This window comes from Pteropus medius, unplaced genomic scaffold, assembly GCF_902729225.1.
Source record: "Pteropus medius unplaced genomic scaffold, Ma_sr-lr_union100, whole genome shotgun sequence".
NCBI lineage: Eukaryota > Metazoa > Chordata > Mammalia > Chiroptera > Pteropodidae > Pteropus > Pteropus medius.
This window is the reverse complement of record NW_024346062.1, coordinates 1,490,083-1,505,767: the sequence shown is the minus strand read 5'-3', so window position 1 is coordinate 1,505,767 and position 15,685 is coordinate 1,490,083. Positions and strand designations below refer to the sequence as shown.

The following is a 15,685-nucleotide window of genomic DNA, read 5'->3' as shown; positions in this document are numbered from 1 at the left end:
AACACTTAAAATATCCCACAGGTTCTTTTAAGAGGATCTTGGGAAGGTATCACAAAGTTAAGCAATAGCAGATGCTATTCCAAAAGTGAAAGACACACACAAAAAATGAAATGCATGACCATGTCAAAACTTACACGAAAACTATTTAATAATAAGTAGCTTAAAATAAATTAGGAAAAGAAAGATTGTGAGTTTGAAAGTTTTTTTTTGGGGGGGGGAGGCAGTGTTGGTTCTACGTTATATTTATTTATTGCCACGTATTTAAAACGAGAAAAAATCACGAGTCTTTCCTGAATGAGTAGTCAGTATTTGAATCTGAGAAAATCAGTCATGTCAGTATTTAGCAGTGCCAGCACGAGAGATCTGTGGTTCCAGTATACAGGTTACATGATGTTCATATGTAACACTTCACACTCCTGCGGGCTGTCCCAGGCTTGGGTGCATGTTCTTCTAATGCCACCCCAACTCCTCAAAAAAACATGTTCAGATGTAGGTGAGAGGGTATGATATCTTATTGGTAACAATGCCTACAGTTATTACTATGGCAATTGTTGAGTTTTTATTATTTGCTTGGTGATAGAGCCAGGATGAGTTTTAATTCTCTGGGTTTATGCTATTCTGCTTTAATAAAAGCAAGTAAATCATTCGCAAACACATTTTTTACCATTTATTAGTAATTGTTTGCTACCCACCTGACAGCTGATGGAGGCACCAGGGAGTTAGGACTTGGGTCAAGAACTGGCACTGTCAACCTTCGGTATCCTCAGAGCCCTGTTTATTCTAGGGGAATAAGGAGCACCCAGTGCTAGGGAAGGCGAGTGTCCAGTGCAGAGTTGAATGTGAGACCCCAGCGCTGCTTCATACAAAGAAGAGCATCTCCCTGACTAAGCCAGTACATGGGGAGGAGGTGTAAACTTTTGGGGAATGGAGGAGTTGTACAGTCAAGGAGGGAAGCCCCTAGGGACCATTCCCCCTTTACCCTAAACTTATGCCCCTGCAGGGGGTACAGTGGCAGCCATCACCAGCACAGGAGATGTGATAGGCCACACTGGCCTGTACTCTGGCCTTCAAACTTACCTAACAAGTTCAGATCTCAGGGCCTTTGCATTTTTTATTCCTGATGCCGACGTGGCTCTCGCCCCAGATTTTTTGCAATGCTCTCTTCAGATTACTGCTCAAATATATCCTCCTCAGAGAAGCTTTCTTTTGCCACCCCATTTGAAGAATCATCTCTGTCCCTCCCTCTCTCCCACTTTATTATCCTCTTAGCAATGATCACTATCAGACATCGTAACATCCGTTCTCAGACTTTTTGGTCTTAGGACCTCTGTACATGCTTAAAACTTATTGAGGACCTCAAAGAGCTTATGTTTATGAGAGTTATATCTTTCAAAATTTACCGTATCAGAAATTAAAATAGAAATTTTAAAATATTTTTATTCATTTTAAAACAGCAATAATAATCCCATTACATGTTAACATAAATAACTTATGAAAGATAACTTTATTTTCTAAAACAAGAGAACTACATGAGAAGAGTGACAAATTTTTATATTTTTGTTTATGTCTTCTGTTAATAGAAGATAGCTAGATTTTTAACATCTGCTTCTGTATTCGATCTGTTGCCGTATATTATTTGGGCAAAAGTTGTATAATTGTGGCTATTTTATTTTAATATTTTACTAAGACTCAACAAGTGGTCATTTCTTAATAGCTAGTTGTGTGGTCCTTGCACTCTGGGCAAACTCGTGTGAGCAACTCCCAACCGGTGGGTCAGATGGCTGCTTTCTTTTTTAAGGAAAACTTGGTCACTGTCTTGTACAATTATAGTTTATATAAAGTGGAATAAGAAATGCAAATAATCACTTTCATTATACTGTTGAATAACCCTTAAAAACATCACCAAATCTTGAAAGATTATAGAAGCTCCTTCAAATCAAACACTACTTATATGTACAGAAATTGTAAGACTTTTTCATTAATAGATCCACACTTCTTATGATGGCTGCTCTTTTTGAAGTAGGAAGTGAAAACTTAAGTTCATGGTTCTTAACATAGTGCCTTGATAAATATTTACTGATAATATCTAACATTTGTTAGAGTACTTTTATTCATTTTTTTTCAAATCTCATTTATATCTATCAACTTATTTGAATAAGTAAGTAAAGTGCCTTTCAGAAATAGCCTTAAGTCAGTACGGGAATAGAGTTAAACATTCCTGTACTACAGATATGTCCAATAAATTAGGCAGCCACTTTATCTGCTAGTTCAGATGTTTTAACATGATTAATTCATAACTTTATGTTCATCTCTTTAAGATCCACACGGGTTTACAGCACCAAATAATCTGGCCCTGTCAGCCCAGCTGCGTTCCTCTGGATGAAAAACTCCTGCCCCAGCTTCTGAAAGAAGCAGGCTACACTACACATATGGTCGGAAAATGGCACCTGGGAATGTACCGGAAAGAATGCCTTCCTACCCGCCGAGGATTTGATACCTACTTTGGTAATGGAAATGCACATGTTTCTTTAACAACTCAGACTGACTGCAGCCATCTCATAAAACACAACCAAGTGTAATCAAATGTAATACTTTCACGGGAAACTTGAACACAGTGAATCAGTCAGCACCGCTGTGAAGCCAGTCTGTCCAACACCACCTTTATAAACACGGCTCTGTGTTCAGCTCTTGGGGGACATGAGCCCACAGGGAGGCAGTTACCTTTGCCAGGTGCTAAGTGACACACTGGGGCATTCGGAAAACGTGCTACCTCTACATCTGAGACCATGGTACTTTTAGAGAACCTTATTACAAAAGGGGATACAGAATGATTATTTTTAAATCCCAGGCAAAACTCAATACCCAATATTTCTTTCACAAAGGTTCAGAATATTTTTTTCTCTCCATAGACTGTGTTCAAAGGTTTTTTGTTTTTGTTTTTTGGGGGTGTGTGCGTGTGTATGCATGCGCACGTGTGTGTATGTGCACGTGTGTGTGAGAAGATGGTGGAGAAGACTCTTTTCCATTGGCAACCTTCTCCCTTCTCTGAGATCTGTTTTTCAGATCACTAGATTGGGGAAGATAGATCAAAAAAATAAAATGGTAATAGAATAGTAAATGCAAATGGTAATAGAAAGGGTAATAAGAAATTACAAGTAATTTATGGTCTTGACAGCCCTATAAAAATGAAAGTGAAACCTAAAGTTTGTTTTAAAATGTGCTTTCTTTAAACCTGTTATGAACCATCTTAATTAACAACCTATTTATTTTGACAGTGGCTATGTATCTTTCTGTCAAGTTCTTTTCATATTGAGCTTTCTGTCTAGCTATTTCACTACCTACCTACCTCCTTTTTGTCTCTTCATTTATTTTCAACTTGGCCATATCCAAAAAGAAACACATATTCAACATAAAAAGTTTAATAATAGAATAAAAACTAGGGTGAGTAGACAAAGATGGAATAGTTAATTGCGTGGCACCAAATTACAAAAAAAACTGCATGGCTATATAGGTGGACTTTACATTTAACTCTGAGATTTGAGATTTCTTATGTCCAAAACAAAAAAAAAGGGGGAGAAGTCTATAATAGTCACATTATTTATAAGATAAATAGAAACCAGATGTTCAGGAAGAGGAAAGCATTTTCTGGTTCTTAGACTTGAGAGAAATTTCTCCTTTGGGAAAAGGTAAGGTGGACAGCATCCTCAAAAACATTTTAGTAATAAAGTGGTGGTTTTCTTATAGATGTTTTTTGAGGCATTCCCTTTTATTTAAGCTAGGGCCAGAGCACCAAAGTACGTTTCAGAAAAAATGATTATATGGAACCCAAACAATTGAGTTGAAACACATATCTCTGTAGTACTTGTTGGATCCAGGGTTAAAGTTGAGATTCAAGGACATCAGACATGAGACCTTGTGTGCCTTGCTCCCATCCGAGTTCTGTAGCAGATATCACTAATCAATCATGACATTTTCTTTTGAACCTGGGTATATCCTGAGTATCCTTAAATATTTGTTAACAATTGGATTTGGATGTAAGACCTCATTGTCATTTTGGAAGTTCTAGAGGAAAAAACAGCCTGTACATCCTTTGAAATTTTTCAGTCAGATCTTTGCTAAAATATGGATTGACACCTATACTCTGGCAAGAGGAAAAACTGTGGACATTTAAAAAAAATTTTTAAGCCAAGTTATATATTTAAAAATTCGATTGGACCAAAGATAGAAATGATATATTTTTCATGAGAATTAGGAAGCCTTAAATAAACAGACAAGACAGCCCATGTTTATTTGGAATGGAGACTTGCAGACAAGGAAGGAGGGCATAATGACCATGTAGCTGTCATCACTCTTCGAAATTTGATGCTCTGTTGAAGAGCAGTCAGATGGTGTGGGGCTGGACACACAACTCTCTGAATACAGTACAAACCACTGAATTGTACACTTCAAATGGGTGACTTGTATGTGAATTATATCTGTTCAATAATGCAGAGATTTAGTTGTTCAGAAAGTTTCATCTCACTTTTTCTCAAAAGGCATAGGTTGCCAGCCTCTTTAGGCTCAGCATGTATGTTCAAATTTGTGATCACTGCTATGAGAAAACTACTATGTGATTGTCACATGGATATTTGGTTTCAGTTTGGTGAAGTATGTGAATAAATAGTTCTGTTTCTGGAATCTTCCTATTTTAATATCTTTTTAGTATTTATAGTTTATACATCTTTTAGTCAAGTATATCCTATGCATAGATTCTCCCAAATGATAAAAACAGTTTACATTTACAGATAACGAATCTGAAGTGATTTCCTCAAGTTTAACACCCAGTGATTATTAAGAACCCCAAATAGAACCCCCATGTCTTGTCCCCTCTAATCACTCATATAAGGGCTGAAATTATTTTTAATTATAGGGACCATTCAGGACTGGGGAAAGGGCCAGGCCAATTTTATTATCCTCATTTTAAGGATAATAAGCAATATTTGTCAGGAGATAGCTCAGAGTCCCATACAACTTATTTCTTTTTTTAATAGCTTTATCAAGGGGTAATTCACATACCATACAATTCACCCAATTAGAGGGTTAGAATGCAATGATTTTTAATAAATTCACAGGATTGTACCACTGTCCTCACAATCCAATTGTAGAACATTTTCATCACCACCACCCCCCAAAAGAAACCCCATTCCCATTAGTGCTCACTCCCTACTTTCCCCCAACCCCGCCAGCTCTGGGCGACCACTAACCTTCTTTTTGTCTCTATAGATTTATCCATTCTGGTTATTCGTGTAAATTGAATCATATAATATGCAACACAACTTATTTTAATATTTTAGGAAAATATGGAACATTTGCAGAAACAACTGTTTGTTGAGAAAACCCATTTCCTTCCATGTTTAGGTCCAAATTTTGGAACAGTTAATGCCATTTAAATTTGGGGTACTAAAATTGAGATCACCATGGGTAGAAAAATCTAATCTCAGTACCTCATGTTAATTTGATTTTTTGGCTCTGTTAAATCTAGAAATCCTCTGTTTGGAAAGGTTTGTGCCTTCCACCAGCAGGTGTCAGCATCTGACTAAAGATGATTCCTCCTATAGCAGCATCTATAAATAATCTTGAAGCCAGTCTCCTAAGGTCAATAGCAACGTTGATTCCTGCATTCATTTATGTGATCATTTCAAAATAAAAACTTGTAACAAATCACATTAACTTTTTGCTATTTTAGCCATTAGATAGCTTTAAAAGATTAAGATGTTATTACTTACCTGAATTTGAACCCAGATTTTTAAAAATGTATTTACTTGGAATCATCCAAGTTGAGTGTTACATCACAGAGCTTGTCTTCTAGACTAGATTGAGGAGTGGAATTGAATTTTTTTACAGTAACATTTTAATGCCTTCTGCTGACAAATATAGAGATGTTAAGAAATGGCCCTCTGATTAGCCTTGTCACTTGACTAGCCTTGTCATGAGTAATCAATTGCCTTAGGCAATTAAATACTGAAACATTAGTTTGTTTAACAAGTTTTATGCTCCGCTGACTACTTTCATCTCCCATTCTTGCTGTAGGCTATCTTCTAGGTAGTGAAGATTACTATTCCCATGAGCGCTGTACGTTAATCAACGCTCTGAATGTCACACGATGTGCTCTTGATTTTCGAGATGGTGAAGAAGTTGCGACAGGATATGAAAATATGTATTCAACAAACATATTTACCCAAAGAGCTACAGCCCTCATAACTAACCATCCACCCGAGAAGGTAAGTCTTGCTTCTTTATTGATACTTAGATTATGTTAAGATACCATCTCTTCAGACGACTACAGGAAAAGGCCACCATTGTTTAGGGGAAAATCTAAATTTTAGGAGAGTAGTTTTCAAGTTTTAGAGTACATTAATATGAGCCTAGGAAGCTTGTTAAAAATAGAAATTCCTGGAGCCTACCTCTTAAGAGTCTGATTTCTTAGGTCTGTGAGAAATCCATATGTCAGCATTTTAAAGAAATTCCTCAAGGCTGACTCTGATGCAAGTGGTCCCTAGATCACACTTGAGAAACACTGAGTCTATAGTGTTTAGAAGAAATATAGTTTTATTATTTTGGTGTATTATATGCATGTGCTGTAAGTAATTAGTAAATTGACTTTTTTTTTTTAAATGATAGTCTTATGTACAAAATGAGATTTGTTATGGCAAACTTTCTGTTAAGAGATCAACCAATTTTTGGTTCAGAGCAAGTCCTCTAACTTTGTATTTTGCCCCTCAAGGTCATTTTAGCTAGTGTAGATATTTTTCCCCATGTTAATTCTAGAATCAGCTGGTCAGTTTCTACCAAAAAATAAAGTGCCTGCTTATATTTCGATTTTATTGAATCTATAGACCAACTTGGGGAGAATGGATGTCATAAGAATATTGAGTTTTCTAATCCATAAATGTGGCATACTGATGAGCATGTTTTTTACATTTATCTTCCTGAAGCCATTGTGTATGTCATGTGCTGACATCTTTTGAATTATCTAGATGTAAAAATAGAAAAGGGTTTGAATAGCCTTCAACATTTTTTTGTTAACCTAGAGTTAGCTAAAGCTTAAACTAAATCCTCTGAATTTAGCTTATAAATGCCTTTAAAATTGGATCAAATATTTGTATTGTCAGATATTGGGTCAAAATATGGCTTCATTAAGAACTGCATTAGCACATCCACAAAATTAGTCCATCCTGACATAGCACATTACAGAATGTGCAGTGTTACCAGGTTCTTCCCATTTCTTGCACTTTGCCTCTTTGACAATTACTGAGAGTCCTCAGTGCAAATCACAATTTGGATTTCAGTTTATGTACCTGTTAGACTTGGTACTTGGCCGCTGACTGTCTTTTTGACGGTTTCTTTGTGGCTCTGTCTTTGCCGCCTCTAACTCAGTACTAGGAGTCTTTGCTCCACTTTCAGCTTCTTACCACTTTTACATGCTGACGTCTTGGAGTGGCCATGCTCACTGTGGAATATAGAAGGAATTGGAACGTTCTCTGAAATATGTAGACACATGTAGATTTTAAATCTATACTAATATTCAGATAGTTGGAAAGATAACTGCTATGAAATAGACTTACGTTCTCCATTTTCTTCTGTATGCTTGGCATTTTATCAATAGGTAGGCACCATTTTACAGATAAACAAACTGGCTTAGAGAAGTTAAGTAACTTGTTCAAAGTCACAGAGCTGTTGAGAGTTAGAATACGATTTTAAACCCATGCTGTTTAACTCCAGAGCTCAGTGCCCTCCCTGTTCACAGTTAATATCCAAGGCCAGAGATTATGAGGCCCAGTGTATGTATGATTCAGCTTGATGGTTCCAGTCCTGACATGATTATCTGGAAAGCTCATGAGAAATACCAATTTCAGATATTGTGATTTATTGGTCTGGAGTGGGACCCTCCACTCCCTCCTCCCACCAGTGATTCCGATGTGCAGCCACTATTGACCCCCCTCAAACACAGAGGGGCAAGTGAAAGCCAACTGCCTTTTACAGGTTCACAATTTAATCATGTAACTATGCCTACAATAAAAATTAGTTCCCATTAAGGAACAATAGAGTATTCTCTCACAGTGCCCATAACATTAAATGGATAAAAGGGAGCAGCTGGGGTGAAATAGTTCTTCGTGGGTGGGCTGCCTTAACTGGTATAGTGCGGAAAGCACAGGAACTGAGAAAAATTGTGAGTCTCAAGAGCTCACAAGCCATCCAAACTAGTGTTATTAATATGGTGCTGCTCAGAGAGAACCTTATGGACATTGCCAGATGAGAGGGTGGTCATTTTCCTACAGCGTCTGAAATACTCTAAAGCAGTATCCAGCATTCCCAACCTCAAAGTAAAGGTTCAAGCATAGACAGAAATGAATGAAATAGTAGCCAAGTGGTAGCCCTAGAAAGTTCATATAAAATAGCAAATGCAGATGTTTACCTGTTCGGTTTTCAGTAAAATGATTTTTCACCCCTATTCCAGGAGCTGCACTTACTACTTTATGCCAATGTCAAATCTTATTCTGTGCTAATTTCTCAAGTGCTGTATATAGACTGTAACATAGGCAACTTCTAAGATGGAAGTCATTAAAGAAATAAACACAAATCCACAGGCTCAGTTAAAAATGTGCCTATTTTAAAGAACACTTGAGATATGGGAAAGCATATGGAGTTACTTTGCAACAGAAATACTGTTGGTCCTTAACTCAGGGAGATGCTGCTAATAACCACCGCACATGTGTTGGGAAGGAATGTCCTCTTTTTCTATAGAATAATTTCCTTAGTACTAAAACTACAATGTGAACATAACATATTCATAAAATATCTTTTGGTTAAAATAACCCCCCTCAGCACTGCGAGGTGCCAAGGGGGGTTATTTTAACCAAAAGATGTTTTAAAAATAAATGTTTCCTCGCATATTTAATTAGTAGAAGCTTCTTAAAGTAAATGCAAGTTTCTTATGATAGATTCATATTTTTCCCTGACACAGTTTGGAAAAGAATATCTTAATTTGGAAGTCAAAGATAGAATAACAATTTAAAAATATATGATCTTTTAAATTTATTTTTTGAATTAGGAAAATGTACTAAAGAAATAAGAAATATGACTTTATTCCTCACTGAAATTAGGTTTCTTAGCATGGTGAGAATATTTAGAGTATAATAGTAGACATAATAAGAAAAGGAAATAAACTCTTAGCATCTTATTAATATGCTAATAACTTTAGGTGATAATGTTATACTTTTATGTAATACTTATACATTTGGTCATGATTCACATCTAGGATTCCATTTTCTAGTCCTAAGAAACCCAAAAGGTACAGTTAAAGTTGGTGTGAGGGTGGTAGCTGTACCTGGGTTGGTCAGAGCAGGGATTTGGATCTAAGAAAGAACAAGAAAGAGATCAGGATCCAGCATAAACCCAGAGATCAATGAGGATCAACTCGAGTCCAGGACTCCAGTGTTTGAATCAGGATTTCAGTAAGGCTAGAATAGGCCTGAAAGTTTGCAAAGGCCAATGCGTGATTGTATTGGAACTCAAGTCAGTAGACAGCATAGTAATAATGAGCCCATCCCCAGGATGCTGGCCTGTTGATTTAGGCTAACAGTGAGCTGAGGCCCTGGCCAGCAGGTGTGGGGAAATTGGCTACAGCTGTTTACTGGGAGAGCCTTAGGGCAAGTGACTGTAGCTGGAGTCCTGATTGTGGTTGGAGAACCTTAGAGCTCTAGTTAATTTTTCTTTCCAGTGGGCCACCATGTAGTACTCAGAACAGTAATCTATTAATTTTTTTTTTTCAATTTAAAAATAGTATAGCAATGCTTCATATCTAGCACTGTTAGGGAATGAGTTGTTTTCATGAACAAAGTTCACCTTATTTATGAGTGTCGAAACTATTTTTACAATATTGGATAAAAATACTCTAAAATGTGTTGGCTTGGTCCTCACCTCATTAAATGGGCTGCGCTATATACCATTCTGCCTCCTCTTGGAGACCCAGGGCCATATCTATGTGTGTAAGGCTATTTGCCTGTACATTAAATAGCCCTAGGTTACTGCTGATGAAACAGGAAGAAAGATAAGTCGTTTTGTTCAAGGAATACCTTTAGCTATACTTTTAAGTTATTAGGATCTGGTCAGCAGTCACAGGACAGGCTGAGCCTCATCCCTCAGAGATTGTTTTCACTTCCTCTTCTCAGTTATGCCCTTTCTATTTGAACAGAAGCCTGACCACTAGGAAAATGGGAAATTGCTGTAGTTGGTCATGCCTTTAGCCACTAAGGGATAATTATCGGAAAGCTTTTCAGGTAATTTTTGGCTATATTTAACAAAGTGAGTAGAGTGATTTCTATGCCGAATACATATAAGGTCCTCTAATGATGGTCCCAGAATCATCGTTTTTCTTGACATGATTATAACAACTCTCCCCCTCGACCCTCCCTGGCTGTTGCCTTTAGGAATCACTTGCTGGCTGAGAATAACCTGCCCTGCTTCCCCTTTCTCTCCTTCACCATGTGGGGTGCCACATTGCTGATTACAACCGATGAGCACGTCTTCATAAGCAGTGAGGTTCCTTTCTCGTTCCTCCACCTCTGCCCACTGTAGAAAATCCAGACCAGGGTCACAATCTCATGTTTACAAGGATCAGGCTGCTAACTTAAATAAGTGAAGCCGCTCAGATGGAACAGTGAGGAGACCCTAGAAAACTGGAGAGCTTTGGGAGTGGGATCTTTGTTTCTCCTACTCCAGCTATTTGTTACCGGATGGAGTGATAGTCAGCCTCTACAGTGGCCCCCCAGTGATGCTTGCTTTTTGGTATTCATTCTTTACATAGTTTTTAATCATGGCTTTCCTGTGTGATCATTAGGCTACTGCAGAGGTGATCGCGTAGCGGTCCTAGACTGGGTCTTATCAGATATTATGGCTTCTGCCTTGCTCTTTCTTGGATCACTGGCCCTGAGAGAAGACAGCCACCACGTTGCACTCAAGCAATCCTATCGAGAGGTCTGCACGGTCGAGAAATGAGGCCTCCTGCCAACAGTCAGCATGAACAGGTCCTCTAACCCTCAGTCAAGCCCACGTCCCTTCCTTGCCACCTAGCAGAGCATCTACTAGTATTTCCTCTACCAGAGTCTGGAGGAACACAAGTTTCAGTGTGACTTGTGTGGCTAGAGAAGGAAGTGTGTGTCGACAGGGAGCAGAGGCAGAGCTAACGTAGTGGTAAAGCTTTTCGTACTGACTTTTGGAGTCGGAATTGGTAATGTTTTCCCATGGAAATAATGTTACAAATGAAGCACAGGTTCTACATTATCATGGTTTTTGTTCCAGCACTTACTTCCTTAGTTAAATAGGTTTTAAAATGATGACTGATATTTAACAGCTATTTTTAATGTTTTGGTTTTGGGGAAAGGTGTTTCTAAGTGCCAGAGATCTGAACTATAAGTAATATTTGGGCATCTACTTGGGCTCTATATATGTATACTCCTCACTCTGTCATAGGGATATATGATATACAATTTAAAACGTATCAACAATGAAGAATGAAATAGGAGTCCCCCACCCTCAGTCAGCTTTCTAACTTTTTCCATTCATTTATGAGATTTAAATGCCTCAAGTACTTTAAGAGAATTATGTATTTAGTTTTGGGTTGAACCAGTTATCTTTTTGAGAGTTTTTCAACTCATTACAAAATTCTGTAGGAGTACAATGAAGAGAGGCTCATTAAAAAGGAGAGGTTGAAATGCCACTAATATTAAGTACTGTAAATTGGTGTAAGATGTAAAATAGAATCAGTAGTATCAGACTTCTTAGTTTCCAGAAATTAAATTGGTCTTATGTTTGGTCTTAGATCAAAGACTGACAAGGCATGGTATTCTTGGATTCTCATAAACATACCCCAAATCCCTAACCTTCTCCTAAAAGGTGTGAAGTTATTTTTCAGCTAAAGCAAAAAGTTAAAGCATCTAATGATACATACCCACACTTTGATAGTGGGATTTTCAATAGGAAACTCCTCTGCGATTAGTATAACCTTTCCAAGCCTCAGTTAACTTATCTGTAAAATAGATGTAACATAGAGTGGTTTTGAGGATTAAATGAGATAGAATATGTAAATCCTTTTAGTATCTAGCACAGAAACATTTAATGTATAGTTATGATTGATATTATTTGTTTGGATCAGAGCCTTCTAGACCATTCTAGAATTCAAGCTTTTATTTTTAATTTTTTAAATCTTGCCTTTTGTTACATTTTTTAACATCTTTATTGAGACATAATTCACATACCATAAAATTCACCCATTGAAAGTATACAATTCAATAGAAAATTCAGACTTGTGCAGTCTTCACCACAATCTAAATTTAAAATATTTCCATCACTCCAGAAAGAAACTTGTACCTATTTGCAGTCACTCGCTCCACATCTCTCCCGCCATGGCTTCCTACAACTTCACTAATCTACATTCTGTATCAATGATTTGCGTCTTCTGGACATTTCATGTAAATGGAATCATACAAAATGTGTTCTTTCATGATGGCTTCTTTCACTTAGCATAATGTTTTTAAGGTTCATTTCTGTTGTAGCATGTGTCAGTACTTCATTCCTTTTTATGGCTGGAAAAAATTCCTTCTATTGCTGTATATTGCTGAAAATATACCAAATTTTGTTTATCCATTGGTGGATATTTGGGTTGTTTCCAGTTTTAGATTGGTATGAATATGCTGTTGTGAACATCCCTATACAAGTTTTTGTGTGGATATACGCTTTCATTTCTCTGGGAATGGAAATACTGGGTTATATGGTAACTATGTTTAACAATTATAGGGACTACCAAATTGTTATTCAACTGGCTGTACCATTTTATATTCCCACCAGCAATGAATAAAGGTTTCAGTTTATCTACATTCTCACCAACGCTTGTTATTTTCTGATTTTTGTACTATAACCATCCTAGTGGATGTGAAATGATCATAAGAGTGGTTTTGATTTGAATTTCTTTTTTAAAATTTTTTAAACCATTTTTTAATTAATTAATTAATTTTTATTATTTTTATAACCCCATTCCCCGCCCCACTCCACACACACCCACTTCCACCCCTGACCTATGGATGTTGCCGTCTCCTCTTAAAAACTGGATCTCTGAAGGCGGGCCGTCTCCTCTCACACGTTCGCGGCACACACCCAGGGCCTGGTACCTCCTAGGGCCTGGCGCACCTGGGGTATGGGCTGTGGCTCAGCTGGGGCTCGAACCCAGGACCTTCTATGTGTGAAGCAGACTTGCTAACCACTACTTTATGGAACCAATTTCTTAATAAATAATGATGTTGAGCATCTTTTCATGTGCTTATTGGCTACTTGTATATCTTCTTTGGAGAAATATCTTCAAATTCTTTGCCTATTTTGTATTTGGGTTAATTGTTTTATTATTGAGTTATAAGAGTTCTTTATATATTCTAGGTATAGGTCCCTTATCAGATATATAATTTACAAATATTTTCAACTCATTCTGTGGGTTGCCTTGACATTATTTTTATTAACTGGTAAATCTGGACTTCTCTATATATAGATTTAATGCTTCCGTACCCTCTTAACTGATTTGCATAAACTCTCTTTTCAGCCTCTATTTCTCTACCTTGCTCTCCAGTCTGTCCACGAGCCCCTTCAGGTACCTGAGGAATACCTGAAGCCATATGACTTTATCCAAGATAAGAACAGGCATTATTATGCAGGAATGGTGTCCCTTATGGATGAAGCAGTGGGAAATGTCACTGCAGCTTTAAAAAGCCATGGGCTCTGGAACAACACGGTGTTCATCTTCTCCACAGGTAAGCCTGTCAATAGGAAAATCATCTCTTAGCAAAGCTTAAGACATGGTACTCGATAAATGGAATGAAGACAAATTGGAGCATTTAGAAGTTCCTTATTAAAATAAATGCTAACTGCAAGAGTGGAGACATGATCATAATGGATAGAAAGATATGTCTAAGGAAAAAGAATTATGGGCTTTCCCCCTTTTCTTCAAATTTCAAAATATTCTGGGATTCTGCTTGAGAAAAGCATTCACTGAGTAAATATGAATGGACATCACTTATACGCAGGGCAGCTAGGCAGCGACTCCCTGAAGTGGCTTCTTTTCAGCAATCTCTACCATCCAGGCTCTGAAAATAGGTCTTATGCTGACTATATGGGTCTCTGTATCAATGCTGAGACAGATTGGTACTTTGTGAAGACAAATAAGAAATGGAGCCATTTAAATCTAGGCGAGAGTCTCCAAGTATAGATACTTTTATGTTAAAATTTTCTGACAATAAAAGTCATACATGTTGATTATAGAAAAAACAGAAAAGAAGGATGAAGGAAATTTTTTGAAAATCATTTTCATTATGGCAATGTCATTTTGACTTTTAATCTGTTATATGTGTGATTTCCCCCCCTCTTGTTAGACAGTTTTCTAACATTTTCCTGTGATGTGCTTTGGGTGTAGATGTTGGTTTATTCATCATGCTGTGTACTCAGCACTTTCTATCTGAAGATGCAGATCCTTTTGTTTGGGGAAATTTTCTGGTATTATTTATTTCAGAATTGTTTGACCCTCCATCCTACCTTTTTCCTATTCTGCCTTTACAGAACTCCTGTTATTTAGATATTGGATTAATACTCTAATTTTCTTATTTTTTTTTACTGTCTTATTTTCTTTATTTTTCTTCTATGGGGATATTTTCTTATTATTTTGTAACTGTTCGATTGAATTCATTGCAACCACCATATTTTTTAAATATCAAGAACTCTTCCCTTTTTGTGAAGTTCTGGTTTTACTTTATGAATGTAATATTATTTCTCCAAATCTTGTGCCCTTAACCATTAATTTTATATATGTGTGAGCATGTATGTAGGTGTGTCTCTGCATATACATATATTTTTAAGTTTACTTATATTCCCAATGTTGTATATACCCAATGACCTTCTAAGGTCATTTGTATCTTTGTTTTGGATTGTCTTTCATGAAGGAGACTCAAAATTTCTAGTGATCATTGGCTAAAACTTAAAAATTCGACTCCAAGAGTGAGGTCAGGGCTTGTCGTCTGATGAATTTTAAAATGACTGTGTAAAGGGTATGAAGTGACATATTGCAGAATTAATCTGGTTATTGTACTTATAGTTTGTTTGTTCTGGGGGGTTTTTTAGAATTGTTTTGTTTTGCTTTTCATCAGGCCTGGTTATTGAACCTAGCACATATTGTGTGCTTACAACGTGCAGGACATATTTCTAAATGCTTTACATTAATTAGTTCAGTTAATCCTCACAGTGATTCTCTGGGGACTGTTATTATCCCTTCTTGCAGATGTGAGAACTGAAGCACAGAGAGGCTAGGTAACTTGCATAAGGGTCACACAGCCAGGCAACACCAAGCATCAACCTTTCTGGCTCCACTGCAGTCTCCTGCCTCTGAGATGGTGCTGATAATGATCTGATATTCTTATTAGCCCTCATAACATAGCAGAGATTTTCCCATGGTGTGCTCCAATATTGATTTATCGAGGAGCCTGAACAGGGCCAGTGGTAGCGGCCACCCTGAGCAGCCTATTCATTTGCTTTAGTGCTATACAAATACTATAATATTCTAAGTATGTCCTGCTATGGAAAGGGTTGCTATAAGATAACATCTGTTTTCCCC

General features: G+C 37.1%; 1 protein-coding gene across 1 annotated transcript in view; it reads left to right on the top strand.

Moving 5' to 3' along the window:
• Nucleotides 1–15,685, top strand: part of ARSB (arylsulfatase B) — a 141,879-nt gene that overhangs the window by 17,478 nt on the left and 108,716 nt on the right. Inside the window, exons 2-4 of the mRNA XM_039874895.1 lie at nucleotides 2,319–2,505; nucleotides 6,070–6,260; nucleotides 13,628–13,835. Of these exons, the coding sequence (XP_039730829.1) occupies nucleotides 2,319–2,505; nucleotides 6,070–6,260; nucleotides 13,628–13,835 (586 nt within the window). The remainder of the gene's footprint in view (nucleotides 1–2,318; nucleotides 2,506–6,069; nucleotides 6,261–13,627; nucleotides 13,836–15,685) is intronic.